The 16,801-nt window shown below is 38.4% G+C and overlaps 1 protein-coding gene across 1 annotated transcript in view; it reads right to left on the bottom strand.

Annotated features, from left to right (window-relative positions):
• Positions 1–1,422: 1,422 nt before the first annotated feature.
• Positions 1,423–16,801, bottom strand: part of cntn5 (contactin 5) — a gene marked incomplete at its 3' end in the record, with an annotated part of 73,572 nt that continues 58,193 nt past the window's right edge. The window contains exons 14-23 of the mRNA XM_079245827.1: positions 16,324–16,444; positions 14,141–14,299; positions 10,856–11,005; positions 10,151–10,221; positions 3,382–3,616; positions 3,178–3,287; positions 2,845–3,031; positions 2,557–2,669; positions 1,998–2,166; positions 1,423–1,526 (exon numbers count right to left, since the gene is read on the bottom strand). Of these exons, the coding sequence (XP_079101953.1) occupies positions 1,423–1,526; positions 1,998–2,166; positions 2,557–2,669; positions 2,845–3,031; positions 3,178–3,287; positions 3,382–3,616; positions 10,151–10,221; positions 10,856–11,005; positions 14,141–14,299; positions 16,324–16,444 (1,419 nt within the window). The remainder of the gene's footprint in view (positions 1,527–1,997; positions 2,167–2,556; positions 2,670–2,844; positions 3,032–3,177; positions 3,288–3,381; positions 3,617–10,150; positions 10,222–10,855; positions 11,006–14,140; positions 14,300–16,323; positions 16,445–16,801) is intronic.

Consider the following 16,801-nt stretch of genomic DNA (forward strand, 5'->3'; position numbering starts at 1 on the left):
GAGATAAGGTTGCACTGGACAAGAGAGGAGTCAGAGAGGACTTAGACATTCTTTATGCTCCCCATATTGGCTCTGCACTGGTTCTTTATAGTTTGAAAAAGTTTGGTGGTTTTCTCTTTTGCCACATATGTGGAATTTAATTTAGTCAGATTTGCTGAAATACCAGGAACCGGCTTCTTAACATACAGAACTTTGATAGACACTTAAAAAATAAGAGAGAACTGCAATTTCCCTCTGGTATTAATAATTTTCATTCATTCACATCATTCAAGTCACAAAAAAACAAATATAAATGTGAATTATTTGTCCAAATGTGTTAAAGCCAGTGTGTATATATTGAAATATAACATGTTCTCTCTATAAGTGAATTTTACTGTTTGATGGGATTGTAAATGGATTAATTTTCTGCATGGTCAGTAAAAAAACAGCAGTCAGATGATGTCCTTTTGCAAACTGTGTAAGGCTGTATATCTCTTTTTTTTTTCTTTTTAAGCGTTGCACAGATAAAATATTTAGATTCCTACTAAATCATTAGCTAACTGATTTGCTTTTAAAGAATTGTTAATGTACCAAAATTCATATTTAGCTTTCTGAGTGTCATAAATTACAAAGAGCAAGCATTTAAAAAATATACATCACATTTATTGGAACTGACACCAGGAGTCCTTACAGAGTCGTCTTTGTCTATGATGTGTTTGGGCACTACAGGCACCTGTTTTCCTACTTCCATACATCCAACAGTCAATAAACTGTATCACCAAGCATTGCTTAATAGCTACCAAAAAACAGAGTTGGACATAGCTGACACACACCACTGTTATTTGTCTAAAGGTAAAACAATGTACAAAAAGCAAGTCTGGAAATATTAAGATTCTTGGTTTCATATAAAACATTTCTTCTTCTCAATGTGTGAATAAGAAAACAATGCACTTATCTCTACTGAGCTTCTGCTGCATTGCTTGTTAGGCAGCCAAGGGGTAAATTGATGCAGATAAATAATGAAAAGAAACAGGCCGGCCGATCCCTGTATAACTACCACAGCGGCTTTCAAGGAATTGTTCGTGCTCTGCAGTTCCCCAGAGCTGAGAGGCCGTCTGGAAGTGGTTAGATGCCAGTCAATGAGAAGAACACAAAATGTGAAAGTAAGCAATTAAACAAATCTTTCCACACAAAGTACACTACAGTACAACACTACTGTGATGTTTAAAAGAACTACAAATAAAAAGTCCAGTCTCTCAAACAAAACAGGGAACTGAAAAATATGAGCTCTGCAGAGCTCCGTGTTAACCGGCAGGCTCAATCCCCATCGGCACGCCTCAGGCCCTTTGAGATGAGTAAGGCCAAAGCAAGCAGGCAGTCAGAGGGTGTAGGGGAGCAGAAGAGTGGTGGCTCCCTTTGTGAAACAGGGATGGCACAGTGGCCTCACCAGGAAGCTGAAGGCACCAGAGAAACCAGGAGCAGCGCTGTCCATGTTAGGCTCTGCGGCAGGCGGTGCACTGAGCACTGGTTGCTTTTTGCACGAACGCCTGAGGGAGACAAGGGGAAAGGAGCTGAGTCCATGCAGATGAACGTAAAGAAAATTAATCTTTCATGCAAAACAAGATTTATTTGATTTTTTTGAGTGAGTTGATCTAATGGAGTCTGGAGGTGTGAAGTCATTTTCTAAATAGAATAATAAAAGGAAAGAAGAACTGGGAGAAAAGCAGCAACCCAGTGCCCTCAAAAAGTATTTTTGTTGCACGCTGCAAACTTTCCGTTCATCTTGTTGCATAGAAGTTAATTAGCTGTGCAACAGTAGAAAGGTTTGAGTGGGCGATGGAATTAAAGCAGTATTAACCAAAGAAAACTTGGCTTGCGCAACAGATGTGGTGACTCCATGAAGGGCAGGACATGAGACTGGTACAAACAGGAAACAGCTTGTGCACAGATATTTGATTTCAGAGGTCATGCAGTGAAGTGTGTGATGAGGGAGGGGAGCTAACCAGCTTTGAGCGTACCAGAGGAGGTGACGAGTCGAACTTGTGGGCTGACGGCTCCCTCTCCTCCTTCACTGAGCGAACGCACCTCGATGATGTAAGTGCCTCCTTCTGGCAGTGAGAGCATGGTGGATGGGTTAATGGTTCTTGTCACCTGATTGTGACCTCTGCCCTCTTGTTTGAGTAACACCTGTACGGCATGTGCAAACAACCTTTTCAGGTTTACTGTGTATACATGAAAAGAGTACTATAACGCGTTCCACTAAATTGTGGAACTAAATGAGTGCATAAACCTTCAGTAAGTTATTTCTTAAAGCTAACTTATGTAAAAAGATTATTTATTGACTTGCAGGACATTACATTCTGAGTCAACACTAAATAAATTCACTGAACATTATTTTCAATAAACCAAGTTAAAAGCAAAACACTAGTATTGATTAAAACCAGCACACGTATGGATGTATTCTCAGGGAAATAAATCAAGGATAACAAATTCAACAGAATTTTAAGAGAAAGTTTCACAAGTGAAAATACTTCTAAAAGCTTTGCTTATGAAAGTAAATAAGCGTTAGATCGTTACCATGTACCCGATGACATCAGATTCATTGTCTTTGGCCTTCACTGGATCCCAGCTTAATGAAACGTTGTTGCCCTCTTGAATCCACATGAGGTTGGCTGGAGGCTGAGTGGGAGCTATGTACAGAACACAACACCAATGCTGCATACTCAAAAATACTTTTTTTTTTTAAAGAGTTTCACACAATTAGGTCAATTAGTACACTTCTCACAGAGAAATTTAGAGCAAACTTAACAGGTAGCCTGCATTCCGTATACAGTGTTACGTGGTTAGTGTCAGCGCCGCACTCACGGGATTTCCTGGTCTTGGCTGTGACAGCAGCACTGGCAGGACCATGGCCGATGCTGTTAAAGCCTTTTACTGTGATGAGATACAGACTGTTCCCTTCCAGTCCTGTCAAGACCATGGATGTTTCGTTTTTTTCAGTGCACTGCTTTTTCCCAGACTCCTCCTGCTCCGTGTCTTTCCAATAGCTGACCTGTTAACGGAAGATAAGCTACTTTTAGGATCATTGTGCCTCAACTCATGCAAAAAAGGAACATTATGCAGAGACAAAATGTCAAAGTTTACACAAATGTGTTAAGTATAAAAGCAAAACATATGGACAATTCATTAAAAAAAAACCTCATATCCTCTTGGTTTTCCAGGGCCGGGACTGGCAGGTTTCCAGGTCATTCTGATTTCTGAGGAAGAAATGCTGTAAACTTTCACATCAGATGGTGCTTCCCTTGGCTCTGCGAAACACAGAAAAAGGATGACAATTATTAAAGCCATGAAATTTCTATACACTGGTCCTTCTCACTGCGTCCAAACATGAATATAACACACCGCCCTCTGCTGAGTGGATGATGACAACATTGCTGAATGGTCCGTCTCCCTTATTGTTGTACACACCAACTTTCACTTCAAATGGTGTCAGAGGAGGGAATGTCTCATCCCTGTATTTGTACATGGTAGCATCCGCTGAGGTTACCATCTTCTCTTTCCAACCTCTGGTACCGTTGGCACGGAACGCAACAATGTAGCCAAACCCCTCGCCATTTTGGAACTCCTCAGAAACGGGCTGAAAAATGACAAAAGGAGAAAAATGGTGCAACAAGTTTACGAGCAAAACTAGAGTACGGACTCTCATAGGACAAAAGTTAACCATTTGCACATTTTCTCTCTTGGACAGCTTGTTTAATGCCAGCAGTGATCTTACTGACTAAAAGGGAAAAAAAACCCAGCAAAACAAGAACAACTTTTCCTTTCCCTATCCATACCATGTTCTGTGATGGCCTGTCAGAGTTAATAAAGACACAGTCAGGCCTGAGTAATGGAAACAAATCATATTTGGCTCAGTTGTGCCCATTATGTAGCTATTTATCTTTTCATGTCTGACAGGAGGATTTTTGTTGCACAGGATTTTTTGCGCTGTCTTCTGGTTTTCCTGCAGTGATGAAACTGGGAGCTGTCCTCCACAGCTGCTGTGTGCGTAATCAAATCAAATGCCAATTTATTAAGTGAGCTACAATCTAATTAAAATATGAGCTGCAGGGATTAAATCTTTGGCAAGATTTAATAAATGACAAACACCTGTACACCTGCGTTTGGCAACAAGTCTGCTGCTGATCCTGTAATGTATTGATTTGCATAAGCTACACCGTAACATCGTCCCCTGAAGGCATCACCCATATTAGCCATTTAGTCTGCAGGGGAATTGCAGCTAGATGGAGATGCAGTTCACATTTCATTCAACAAAGACCAATCACCATGACTGCTTAATTACAAGGATGATGAGGGAAAATAAATGAGCTTCCATCAAAATTATTATCAGTTCTGGCAATGGTTTGAAAGACATGCCAGGGAATATGAGACTTTTAAAATGTGAATGTACAAATAAGCAAGTAGAGTTTAGAACTCCTTGAGGGTCCGAGGAGTAAGATAGTCACGGATAAGTAAGGACAGTGTGAAAGGGCTGTTAGGTAAGTCTTCTGGATGAAATTATTGGACCTCCTGGGCTCCACGACAGTGACCACGGGGGCATCACTAATGGTCCTCCCTATGGCTCCTTGAGAAAAAGCAGTCAAATAGTCGACTCTAATGAGACAGCTGAATGAAGCTGCAGAGACTGTTTAGTCATTCATCCTGCTTAATAACCTTGCCCACCATGGCCATCTAGGCTCTGACAACTCTCCACAGATGATTGGAAAGGCAGAACTGCCACCCGCTCGCATGCCTCGACTGCCAAAAAGAGCTAACATTCCTGCACCGTCTCCTTCAATATCCATCTTCATTGATCACTGACAGAGTGCTGATTTATTTCAAAAAGCATTTAGCAGACGCAGAGTAAATAGGGCAGAGCAAAAACAATTTGAAATGCCACATACCAAAAGGAGGGTTCTGCATCCAAGTGGAGTGTGTCAGCAATTGTGCTGTAACACTGACAGACTAAATTCCTGCACCCCAAAAATGGTTTGAGTAAAAGAAAAATAAAAAAAAACAACTTTATTTTTGTCACTATAGCACAGTTAAGAGGAAACTTGATACAAGTGCAAAGCTGTTGATGTAAAAAAAAAAAAAAAAAGACAAGTATAGTTTATTAAGAATACATGTTTCATGTCAAGGGACATAAATGTTCAACTCGTACTGAAAAAGATGTAGAGTCAAGACCCTGCATGCAATCTTTTAACCACAGTAATTATGTACTTGAAGCTGTTTCATTATAAATGTCATTGGTTTGCATGTTAAATCCAAGCAGGGCTTGGAAGGATTTTTTCCCCCTCATCTTCTGCATCCAGCCACTATAGTTTTTGGCTTCTCTTGATTGTTCATTCGAAATAGTGCCCTATATTACTTAGAGAAGGTTGTTATTGCGTTGTACTGGACAAGGTAATCACACTCAAGAGTTATAAATAGGAAGTGGTTTACTTGCAAACACCATCCCATCTGGAATGGACATTAGCTCCCAAAATGTGCCACTGAGGTACACTTCTCCTGATGTGAAGGTTATCTTCCCAGTGGCAGTTGGGCTGCCATACTTAATAACTACAAGAATAACTGTCAGTTGCCTCCACATCTGTTCACAGCTCCCATGTTAATATATCCTTCAACCAATCTCAATTGCAAATTATCAGCTTTGCTCATAGTAATTCTGTACATGATTTGCCCTAAATCTGGCTGAGCGCCAAGCTGTCCTTTTGGAAATGGTCCACACTAATATCCTCTTTACTTGGTGTAAGATTTATTACATTTTCTGTAACCACTGTGGCTGGAGATTACAAACACATATTCATAAACATCCCCCAGATTCAGTGGGAATGGCTCTTGGAGTCAAGGTTAATCATCAATGTGCTTCTCTGGTGGGACCAAATTTTAAATTTGGTACATCTTAATCACTTGCACCGCTGATGCAGCTCTGTGTAGTAATAAGCCCAGCTGGCCTTCCCTAAGCTTCATCAGCAGATTTTGTTTTTGTGACCAAGTTGCACATATCACCCTCTAACATTGAGACAGTTAAACAAATTTCAGCAGAAAAAAGGGACCCTGTTTAAAATGCAATGAGCTGTGATCTTGAGCTACTGTTGCACTGTTAATAATCAAGCAGGAGTTCTGCCCTGCTGGTAATATCTCAACAGCTTGCAGTACTCTGACAAATGTTCTATAAATCTCACAATGTGGAGCCAGTAATAGCCACTTTAACATCTTGCACAGGTGCTGGAAATAAGTGCAGAATGCATTTACAGACGCCGCATAAATCTGTCAAAATTAATTCAATTAAATTAACTCAAATAAATGTGTTTTGTAGCAATAAGATGGCATTAATACATTTTTTGTTGTGAATTAATTTCCCCTGTGATAAAATAAGATTTAATTTTATAATTACATCTTATCTCATGCAGGTACATCTTCTGCACTATACTCATTTCAACCTCCGACCTCTGGTCTTGTGGAAAACAATCTCCTGTCAGCGGACTGCAGGTTCATCCATAAGGTTTATTCCTTTTAAGGCAGGGCTGAAGTTCTGTTTCCAGCCTGCTGTGTGTGTCTCAAAGTTCAAATTCAATGAAAGCAGGTCAGAGCATAGTATGCAGAACACAGCAGATGGGTTTATCATGTACCCCTTCTGAAATGGAAAAAGGTCACTTTGACCTAATGATAAGCACACACCTGAGCCCCACAAGGCAACTCCAACCTTAATGTTGTCTTCCTGGATATAATGTGCATCTCACTTGGTTTTTTTCTATCAAAGGGGTCATAACTTCCTGGGAGTTTTGGCATTACCACCTGGATAATTTTATCTTTGTCTCGACAGCTGTGCAGGTGTTTGGTATGTGGTGTATACTTCACTGTTTGCTTAGAGAGACTGCTGCTGTAGTTTTGCTAAAATATGGATGATACCACTTCCGAATCAACACAGTTGAAAAGATCCTGCTGATTTTTCAAAAATCTTTTAAGTAAAGCCAGCTTTAGCTCTGCTAAGTACACTTTGATATCCTCTGACCAGCTGCACCTATCAGACCCTTGGCACACTTGACAGCAGCTTGGGATCTGTAGGAATTTATTATCATAAGTAATAGATGTGCATGTAAAAGCTTGTGACTCTGATTTACTTTAGGTCTAAAGTTTGGGAATTCTGTGAAGAGTTTTTTTTTTTTTGTTTGTTTTTGTTTTGTTTTTTTTAAGAGAAAACACTGTTAAAAAGAAAAAAAAAAAAGGTTAAAAATATCACATCAGCAATAAAAGATGCACTGAAAAAAAGTGGACTAGCTGCTTTCTGATTAATATGCACTTTTATTTGGTTTTTGGACATTAAAGATGGGATTTTTAAGCTGTCAAATGGTGATCCATCATTGCTTTTATGTACAAACAGATTTAAGAATGCAAATATATTCATGGTGTTTTGTTAGGATTACCTGCAATGACTACTAAAGAAAAATTGTCCTACTTTTATTAGGAAAATGTTTTTCTGCTGCTGTTTGCTCAGCTTTTGGTCACTAAACCCCAGTATTCAGACAGCTGCATTCAATGTCCTGTGATTAGCACATGGCTAATTAGCATATCACTTCAATGACATACCCTGCTTGCATTACTGAACCTGTTTAATCTAGTAGAATAACTCAATAATAGAATACATAGAAAAACATGTTATCTGTTGATAAACAAAACAACTGCAACATTTGAATCAATATGAGAGAGTCTGACGTGGAAGACAGGCACACGAGGGATACTAGAGAAGGTTGTTCAAAGAAGTGAGTGATGTTTTTAAAGAGCTTAGGGTCCTTTGGGAAGATGATGGTGCTTCAGTGTAATTATGAAACAGTTAATGATAGGTACTGTGTGTTCATGTTTTCTTTGTTTTAGATAAGTTACAAGCACTGCTGCATCAAAGCAAGAAGACCCCTTGTTTAAAACGTGGTTGTGGTCTTTCTGCAGGGGGATTAGATTAAAAAAAAAGGTTTACCTTTTTTTTCTTCTAAAGATTGGAAAGATTTTTAAATACTGTTTTAATTTGAATCAACTGAAATGTTGCACTTTGCTGAATTGTGGGGATGTTTATATCTTTTATAAATATTGACATGCTTATGAAAGAAAGGAAGGAAATTTATGCTGAACCATGCAGAACCATATAGAGATAAATCTATAACTGTGACCTGGTGGTAATGAAGAGGTTAAACAGTACCATATATTTCTAACTGCATTGTAACGTTACTAAACATAGAAGCATATCTACAGTGTTGATTTAAATAACTCACCAATGCATGCTGTTGGAAACTGTGTGATTTTAATAGGTAAAAATAAAAAGCTCCTTGTCAAACATTTTAGGTTGGGATATTCCCCACTTCTGGTAAAATTATTGTTCAAATTTCTATAATTTTTAATGATAAATTAAATTTTTTAATAATAAAGAAAACGTTCAAGAAACAAAAACAAACAAAAAATAAATAAATCACATAACGCACATGATTTGGGTCAACAAACAGACAAAAGGCAACTTTTACATGCTCCACCAAGGAAAGAGCAGGAATAGAACAGTTTGTGACTCTAAAAGCAGCAAGAAGGAGAATGTATGTCTGGCCAAGAATAGCTCTGGTCTGACCCAGTAGAGGGACAAGGGTTTAGATCATAGCAGCAGTTTCTACATCAAAGCTTTCTGCTTTGATACCTGGCTGGTTGGGCTATCTGCTCAATATCTCTGCTGAATACCTAGGAAATTAATACAAAAACAACCAAAACAATTTTTGGAAAACAAATAAATACACATGTAAAAATAATTTTCCTTGAGAGAGATCTGACACTGTAGAATGATTAGGAGCTTTTTTTTTTTTTTTTTTTTTTTTTTTTTTAAGATGTTTTCTACACACAAATATCATCATCCTCATAGGCTCAAAACTCTTTTAAATGCCTCAACACTTCAGTTCCACTCCATTTAAAGCGTCTATAAACACTATGTTTTAATTAGATCCAACTCTGAAGCCTGTAGGAATAGGACAACAGGTCTCCAACACATCAAATAAAACTGCAGCATGTTATCTTTCTTCAGATTAATGCAATCATCTGTGTAATGCGAAATTACCATTCCATTTCCTTGGAGCATAGAAACAGAAGGAAAAGCACCGTCCATCAGCCATGCTTTATCCCGCTCAATAATGCATGGTGAGGGCAACAAAACGTGAATGTTTTTTCAAAGAACGGCAAGGCAAAAGCAAACCCTACATCATTACCTCTTACATGTTTTATGCAGGATTTTTTAGTTGGTGACTTTTAAATTGTGATAATGAGAAAGCTGGAGTTTTGAGGCAGATGTTTGAATTAGTCATTTCTTTACACTCTTGGATTACATTACTGCTCCTCAGGCGGCAGTTTCAGGAGCATCTGGGTGAAGATAAATTTCCTGGACAGATTCAAAAGAATCATTGCTTCATATGCTCATTTGACAAAAACGAACTCAGAAATCACAAGACAGAACAGAAAAAAATCTAAGCATTTATATTATTCTTGCCACATCAAACAACTGTTACTGTCAAGTCGCTGCTGTATTATGTTTCAATGCTTCTTAGTGAGTCTTACCTGAAGAACGGCACCACAATGATCATCACAGTGATGTTACAAGGCTCTGACTTCAAGTTTATTTTACTGAATTTATTTCAGAAGTTAACCTTCAGTTTCAAAACTTGACTGACACAGTCCAGCATAAATGAACTAGTTTACAAGAAAACCATGCAGTGCCTTTTAATTCAACACGAGATGGAACCTTTATATTAAAATAAACAGAAAGTCATTCTGCTGCTGGAGAATAATTGCTGGAAAATCTTGTTAGAAACTAGCAGACTGAATAGTAATTAAACTGAAACTGGAGTTCCTCTACCTCAGAGTTGTCTTTAGAGTGAAGGAAATTCATCTTAGATTCTCATTCAGTAATTCTGAAAACACCACATTTTCAATGTCATGACTTGAGGTTTCAAGTCAGAAAACGAAAGCTCAGACATGAAGTTACATTAGAATAAAAAACCTCTTGTGAATGCATGTTTATTCGAGAAAACCCTTAACTGGAACAGCTGAACCAGTGTGACATTTGTGGCTCTTGCACATGCTGTCATGTTGGCAAAGGACCTACCTCCCACGAGATGACCAATTCGTGCCTGCGGCCGTTTCCTCCACTAACGTTCGATGGTGCCACTGATGGAACTGTGTGAAACAAAAAAGGTTAACACCGCATCACACACCAAGCTTTAATGTCAGTCACACATTGACTGACATTAAATTATTTATTGTAGAATTAGCTGAAATAATGGAGATTATTTTATTAAGCCATTGTTATAAGCAACATCAGTAAACTCAGTGTCAAGTATCCTTGTTGAGTTGAAATGTCTGCCAAGGAGATTTGTGTGTTTTGAAATTGAACCCTTTTTGTTGACATTTGGCTCAGACTACCATAATTGTGTGTAGATAGAGTAATTAGTCTGGTAATTAAGCTGAAGAGATGGGACGGTTCATAAAAGCTATTCTGAAATTACCACTGACCTTTCCAATTATTACATTTATAGAAAAGAAATGAGCAGCTAGTGAAGCAGCAGTGGGAATTTCTGCTCACCATAAGTAGTGTATCCTAATGGAACTTTGCTTTAGGGTATTACAGAACTGGCTACTTTAACAGGAAACCTGAACTCCACGAGGTGGTGGGCGGGGCCTCCGGTTAAGCTTTATGGCTACAATTCAACTTCAGATGGAATTTGAACTCATTGCATAGGATAACATATCTGAAATTTTTCTCAGACATCTGTCCAAAATGCAGCCATTGTGTTGTGTTTGGAGACCTCACCTGCTTCTTTAGTCCTGACCCGTCTAGAAGGCGCACTGGGATCTCCAGTCCCAATCGCATTGCTGGCCACCACTCTAAATTCATATTCCACCCAAGGGCTCAGCTCCACAGCCATGGCTGACTCCATGTCACCTGTCACTGTGTCTGGATCTGTAGACAAGAGTGTGGCTCATATTTTCAGTGAGTCAAAACAAACAGTCCGACACCTACTGCAATTTTGCTCTCACAATATACATAATGGAAGATATAATTTGACATAAGTGCAAACCCTGTGCTGTGAGAGGGCCTGATAGCGTTCTGATGAACGTTGTGTAAACCACTTAGGAATTATTGATGAAAAATAAACTCCTTGCACCCACTCTGTTAAAACAATGTTGAATGGAATAAACCAAGAGTTAAAGCAACCAGGACAGCATGAACTCATACTGCAATCTGATGAATGAAACTAGTTTAACAATTTGCACTTAACTTTGAAGGATATGCCTAAAATAAATTATTAACTCAGAGCACTTTGAATGCGCACTCCGAACACACTGCGACTCACGCATCCAGCCAAGTCCTTACAAGTCCAAAACGCTGACAGTATGGAGCTGTCTGCTATAACTATAGCTGGCAGCCAATGAGTTAAATATTGCTTACTTTTGGAAATTAAATATTTCATAATTATTTCATCAATACTTTTAGGTACAATTAATAAGATTTTTATTTACAAGTGAAACATATAAATGTTAATTTAGAAGAATTTACCATAATTATATGCTATGTTTGCTAGCTAATGTGATTAAAATTTCAGTCATCTGAATTGCTGTTGGCATGCTGTTTTATGATGTAGCCAAATGTCATTAAAGAGAAAAGCAATGCCTTATGTATCAAGTAGTTCTTATTATCAATCCTTTTCAAGACAACGTAAATATTGTGCAACTTAATGTTTCTTTAAAGTAGGAGTGGCCAACTCCAGTTCTGGAAGCCGCAGTCTCGCAATGTAAGGAGTTTCCCTGCTCCAACACATCTGACACAAATCAATGGGTGATTAGCAGACATGTGCAGAGTTTGATGCTAAGCTCTGCACAGGTTTGCGCTCTCTGAGTGCTATTTTAGTCGCAGTTTGTTCCACCAAGGGTTTTCTTTTTCACAGCTGTTTAGCAGGAGATAAATAAACCGAGCTGGGTCGGGGAAATCCTTCCGGCATTTTCTCGGCCGTGTTTGCCATGTTAGCCGGGAGAAAATGCTCACAAAATATAAAAAATTGAACAACTTCTATTCAGCCCGAACGTTTTGAACATTTTTACAGATTTACAGTAAACTGAGCGGTATTATTGTTCATGATTACAAAAGGTATAGACTACTATCAGGACGAGGAACCATTTCACCCAGTAAAAAAAAAAAAAAAAATGTCTGAGCAAGATTACCTACCCCAGCTTTAAGTCTCATGTGTAGCAATTACAGACTCCTAGTGGTAGAGATGTGCAATGTCTTTAAATACCAAGAACTGTTGTGAATGGATGGTGGCTATCAGTGCCTAAAATTCTCCTAGACAATATGTTTTTATCTGCAAGGGACTCCAGAGGGATCAGGTGCGATAAGTATGCCATAGGTAACTAATTTAGGTACCTTTTAATGAGTTACTTGTCCAAAATGGTGCTCTGTCAAACAAATCTGGTGGTGCTGTTTTAAAGCTGAAAGGATTGTCCTCACACATAATTGGTTGTCCATTCAGAGACATAGTTAAAATGGTGACACAAATATGATAGCCTCAAATAAATCTTGGGCCAGTGTGAGAAGACATGCATGGCTCATTCAAAGAAAATAAAAACATAATAGTTATTTTTGTAAAGATATTAAACACAAAAAAGTCTAGTTTTAGATTTTATATTACAGTTTTCTTTCAATGACCTTTGATTTTGTTACACATTGAATCCTTAAAACTATGGAATATGGAAGTAAAAATTTATTTTCATTTTATAATTTTTCTCTAAAATTTTACCAAAAAAAGGGGCAAATGATGTCATATGTGCAGCTTTTCTTCTTTGAAGAGTGTCGTTTTGATGTAATTTTACACCAGGTGTTTAGGCTACGGAATTTTGCTATATGACATTTTGATGCATGGATATGACGGTAATTGCAGAAGAGCACACATGGGATTACATTTAATTACAGAGTTAATCTGGCTTTTTCTATAGAACTGATCTACAGAAATCCTTTTCAAAGGCAAAAAATAGAAAATAAATCATGCTACATGAAGGCATATAAGCAACATTGCTAATCTGGTTTCTCCAGTCTTCCTACAAACAAGCTTTGTCAACACATTTGGTCTTGCAACAGCAAACATGAAGTAAAAGCATATTCATGTCACAAATGAACCACAGGTCTCTGAAGCAGTGGAGCTTAGTTTCTTATCACCCAAAGCAGCTCACAATGAGACCACTCTGTTAAGCAAGCTGCTCTTCAAACAGGAGCTGATAGCTCTGTTTGCAAGGCGTAGAGGCAAAAAGCTCCATCGCCTTTATGCAAATCTGAACGAGTTCATCTCTGACAATATATCATAGAGTCCTAATTGTGCTTTATCGAATTAAATGTAGTTGAACAGACATGATGTGAGAGGAGTGTACACAAAGTATGATTAATACATCTGTGGGGATATATCATCATCACACCTTAGACTCTGCTATCATTATCACATGGCATATTAAGATGGATTACAATGCTTTGCAAGCCCTCATCTGTTAATACTAAGTGATAATAATTGATGGTTATTCTGTAAAGTTACAGAAAAAAAGAATCTCATTTGTTTCAAAGCGTTGAAAGTGCTATATACTAAATGAACATGGATAACTCTTATAGTTTAAGTCCAAAAGGTTAATTTCCCACTAAGTGCTGATCTGACAGAGAATGCAATTCACACCAGTGAAACTTGAAACAGGCTCATATTAATCTTTTTTTTTCTTTCCCCAAAGCTTTTCTGAACAACAGCCAAGTTCACAGGAAAACTTAGGAAACTTTTAATTAAATTTCTAAAACCAGTGATGGACAAGAAAGTCACGGCTTGGTTCAGGGCTAAACTGTCAAATGTGTTAACCTTTACTTTTGTTAGGAAATTTAAGAAATTTTGTTGAGCTATGAAAACAAGTCACCAAAAAACATTTCAGCCTACTCTGAACAGTGATCTTTCTCTGGATGCATTGAGTCTCAGTTTTTACATGACTTTGCGCTGGATTAAAGTCTTTGTCTATGACCCCACAATAACTTCCGAGGTGCAGAGGCTACAATTTACTCCTTATCGATTACCTGTTTTGACAGTTTGCCATCCTAAGGAAAATGGGCTTCGGGCTTGTAAATTATAGGTGCTGATAGGGCTGTGATTATCCAGGCCTCGAGTCCAAGACAGAGTGGCTGTGATGTCTGTGATCTCCTCCACTATCACAACTCCAGGGGGTCCAGGAGGTCCTGATTGAGGAGTAATTACGAGAAAAAAAAAAGACTTGCAGGTGTGTACAACAAAACCACAAATATTTCTAAAAAACCAGGACAGAAGAGAAAAAAACAACCTGTTTGTTTGACTGTTTGAGTCAGTTCTAGGCAATCAGCATACAGCTCTACACTATGACTGTGAGGCAGACCTTCCTGTATTTCAGTACAGCTGAACATATGTTTACGTCGGTCTTCAGAGGTCCATGCAATCTGCGAGTGCAGTAAACAAGGACTCCAGGGTGAGCTGCAGGTGATATCCTTAGTGAAAATCAGCATACTATGTCTTCACAAGGCTGCTATTAGAGGACTGAAATAAATGAGCTTTGCATATTTGATCCAGAGAAACACAGCTGAAAAAGTCAATGAAGGCTTGTTAAAAATTCTTGATTCAAGTCCCACCTGGAACATTATGGCACTGCATTAGTCGTCTGACCTGTATAGCCAGCTAGATTATTGGCCTTGACAATTGAATAAGGTGAGTGGATTTAAATAAATCAGGAGAAAAACTAAGCATGTTCAACAAATAGTTGAACATGTGAGAGGATCTTTGCCATGACAGTAGGAACATATAACACATCCTCCACCAAGGCCAGTGAAAAATTCACAAATTGACTAAACTTGAATGGTAAACAGACCGTACTTATATAGCCCTTTTCTAGTTACATTGACCAGATGAAGCACTTTAACACTACATGCCACATTCACCCATTTACAGCAGTTCTACATTTTATATACTAAGCACAGACAACGTGGGATTAAGGGTCTTGCCCAAGGATACTTCGGCATTTAGTCAGCAGAAGCTTAAAACTGAACCATCAACTTTCAGGTTTGCAGCAGACTGTACTTCCTTCTGAGATACTGTCCCCATATGGGTGCAAAGTTTTCAGGACTCCCCACAAAGTTACATGAAGTTCATTTTGTGCAGGTTGCATCACCCACATTAGAGTCTTGGTTTTTTTTAATCAGTTAAAGGTAAAAAGGGGGTTTATGATGCTCTCGTCTTTAGCCTTCTGGTAAAAAAAACATCTCTAGTTGCACACTTCATATCAGTAGCTCATACATTTATTTAATTTTATTCACAAGTTAAATCACATGCCATAAAAAATGCTTCAAAATTGTGAACGTCCAAGATGCAGTGTTTCCTTTCTAACTCGTTCTTTTCATTTTTTGTAGGGGAAAAGGTTCAAAAAAGGGAAACACAGACTATTCTCCCACTTCCAGTCTGATACACACTGAAATGGGTCATTGTCTTCCGTGTGCATTATTTTAGTAAAATTAATATCAAACTGCAGTGACAACTATGTCAGTTATGCTGCAAAACACACATTCTGAACTAAAGCCTGCCAGTTTAAGCTCAAGCTGGGTAAAACTCTAAATGAATGACACCACCACCCCCATTTTATTCTTCCTTTCCTTATATTTTTGTCCATACCAAGAAGGGACAAAAACAGTAATCACCCAATTATCCTAAAATAAAAATTCTTGTATCTATAAAAATCACAAAATCACAATGAAAACTGTCAAAATCATACCTACCTGGATAATGATGTCAACAGTACGTACCAATAGTAGAAATAAAAGTATTTTATAACCATACATTTCAGCCACTCGGCTCTAAAGCTTATTTTGGTCCCAATAATCACAAATTAGGGTTGTAATGTTGCAACAGGCCATATAACTGGCCAATATCTTGCATGTTGTACTTGTAGTTTTCAGTTCAGAGAAATGTGCATTTTCACATTATTCCCTGCACCAGTCAGGTGCCGATATGTACGCTAAGATATACAGTGAGTTTTTCATTCATCATTCTTTCAGTTCTCCTAAAACCTAGTTATTTTTACTGCGTCTTGAACTGAACTTTACAGCAGTGATTGGGTATGACGATAATAAGTTAGCTCTGTTCCACAGTCATGGTTCACTTCATGGAGAGCTGGGAGTGTCCAGTGAAGAGTGTACAAGACATCACAGTGTACTGGTGCATTGACAGATAACAAGCTTACCTCGCACAAGAAGCTCAGACTCTGCAAATACAGTGTCAGCACTGGTCTGGGCTCTACATCCATACTTCCCAGCATGCTTCAACAAAATGCTTCTAATCATCAGATCCACTGTTGAGGACTGCTGCAGTTGGGAAAAGGAAGTGTCAAAAAGTCAGGTATCAGGAAAGCCCAAATAAGCGTGACACAAGAAGTGTGATTCCATTACATCTTGTAGAGGCTCATGTAGCTTGAGAAATTCCTGTTTAATACAGGTGCTTACTTGGTGTTGCATTCTTCAACTACTAGTATTTTCTCGTTGCCGAAATGAGAAAAACCTAAGGCAAGACTGGGAATAATCCAAGGTCTACAGGCAGCTGTTTAGCACGAAACCTGATTAAAATTACAAACCATGCATCAGCTCGGCCTCTATTGTGCCTGTGAAGGATTGCCACTGCAAATACTTTCTCTCCAGAGCACAGTTCTGGCAGAGGACACCTCG

This window comes from Telmatherina bonti (genome assembly GCF_933228915.1).
Source record: "Telmatherina bonti genome assembly, chromosome: 9".
NCBI lineage: Eukaryota > Metazoa > Chordata > Actinopteri > Atheriniformes > Telmatherinidae > Telmatherina > Telmatherina bonti.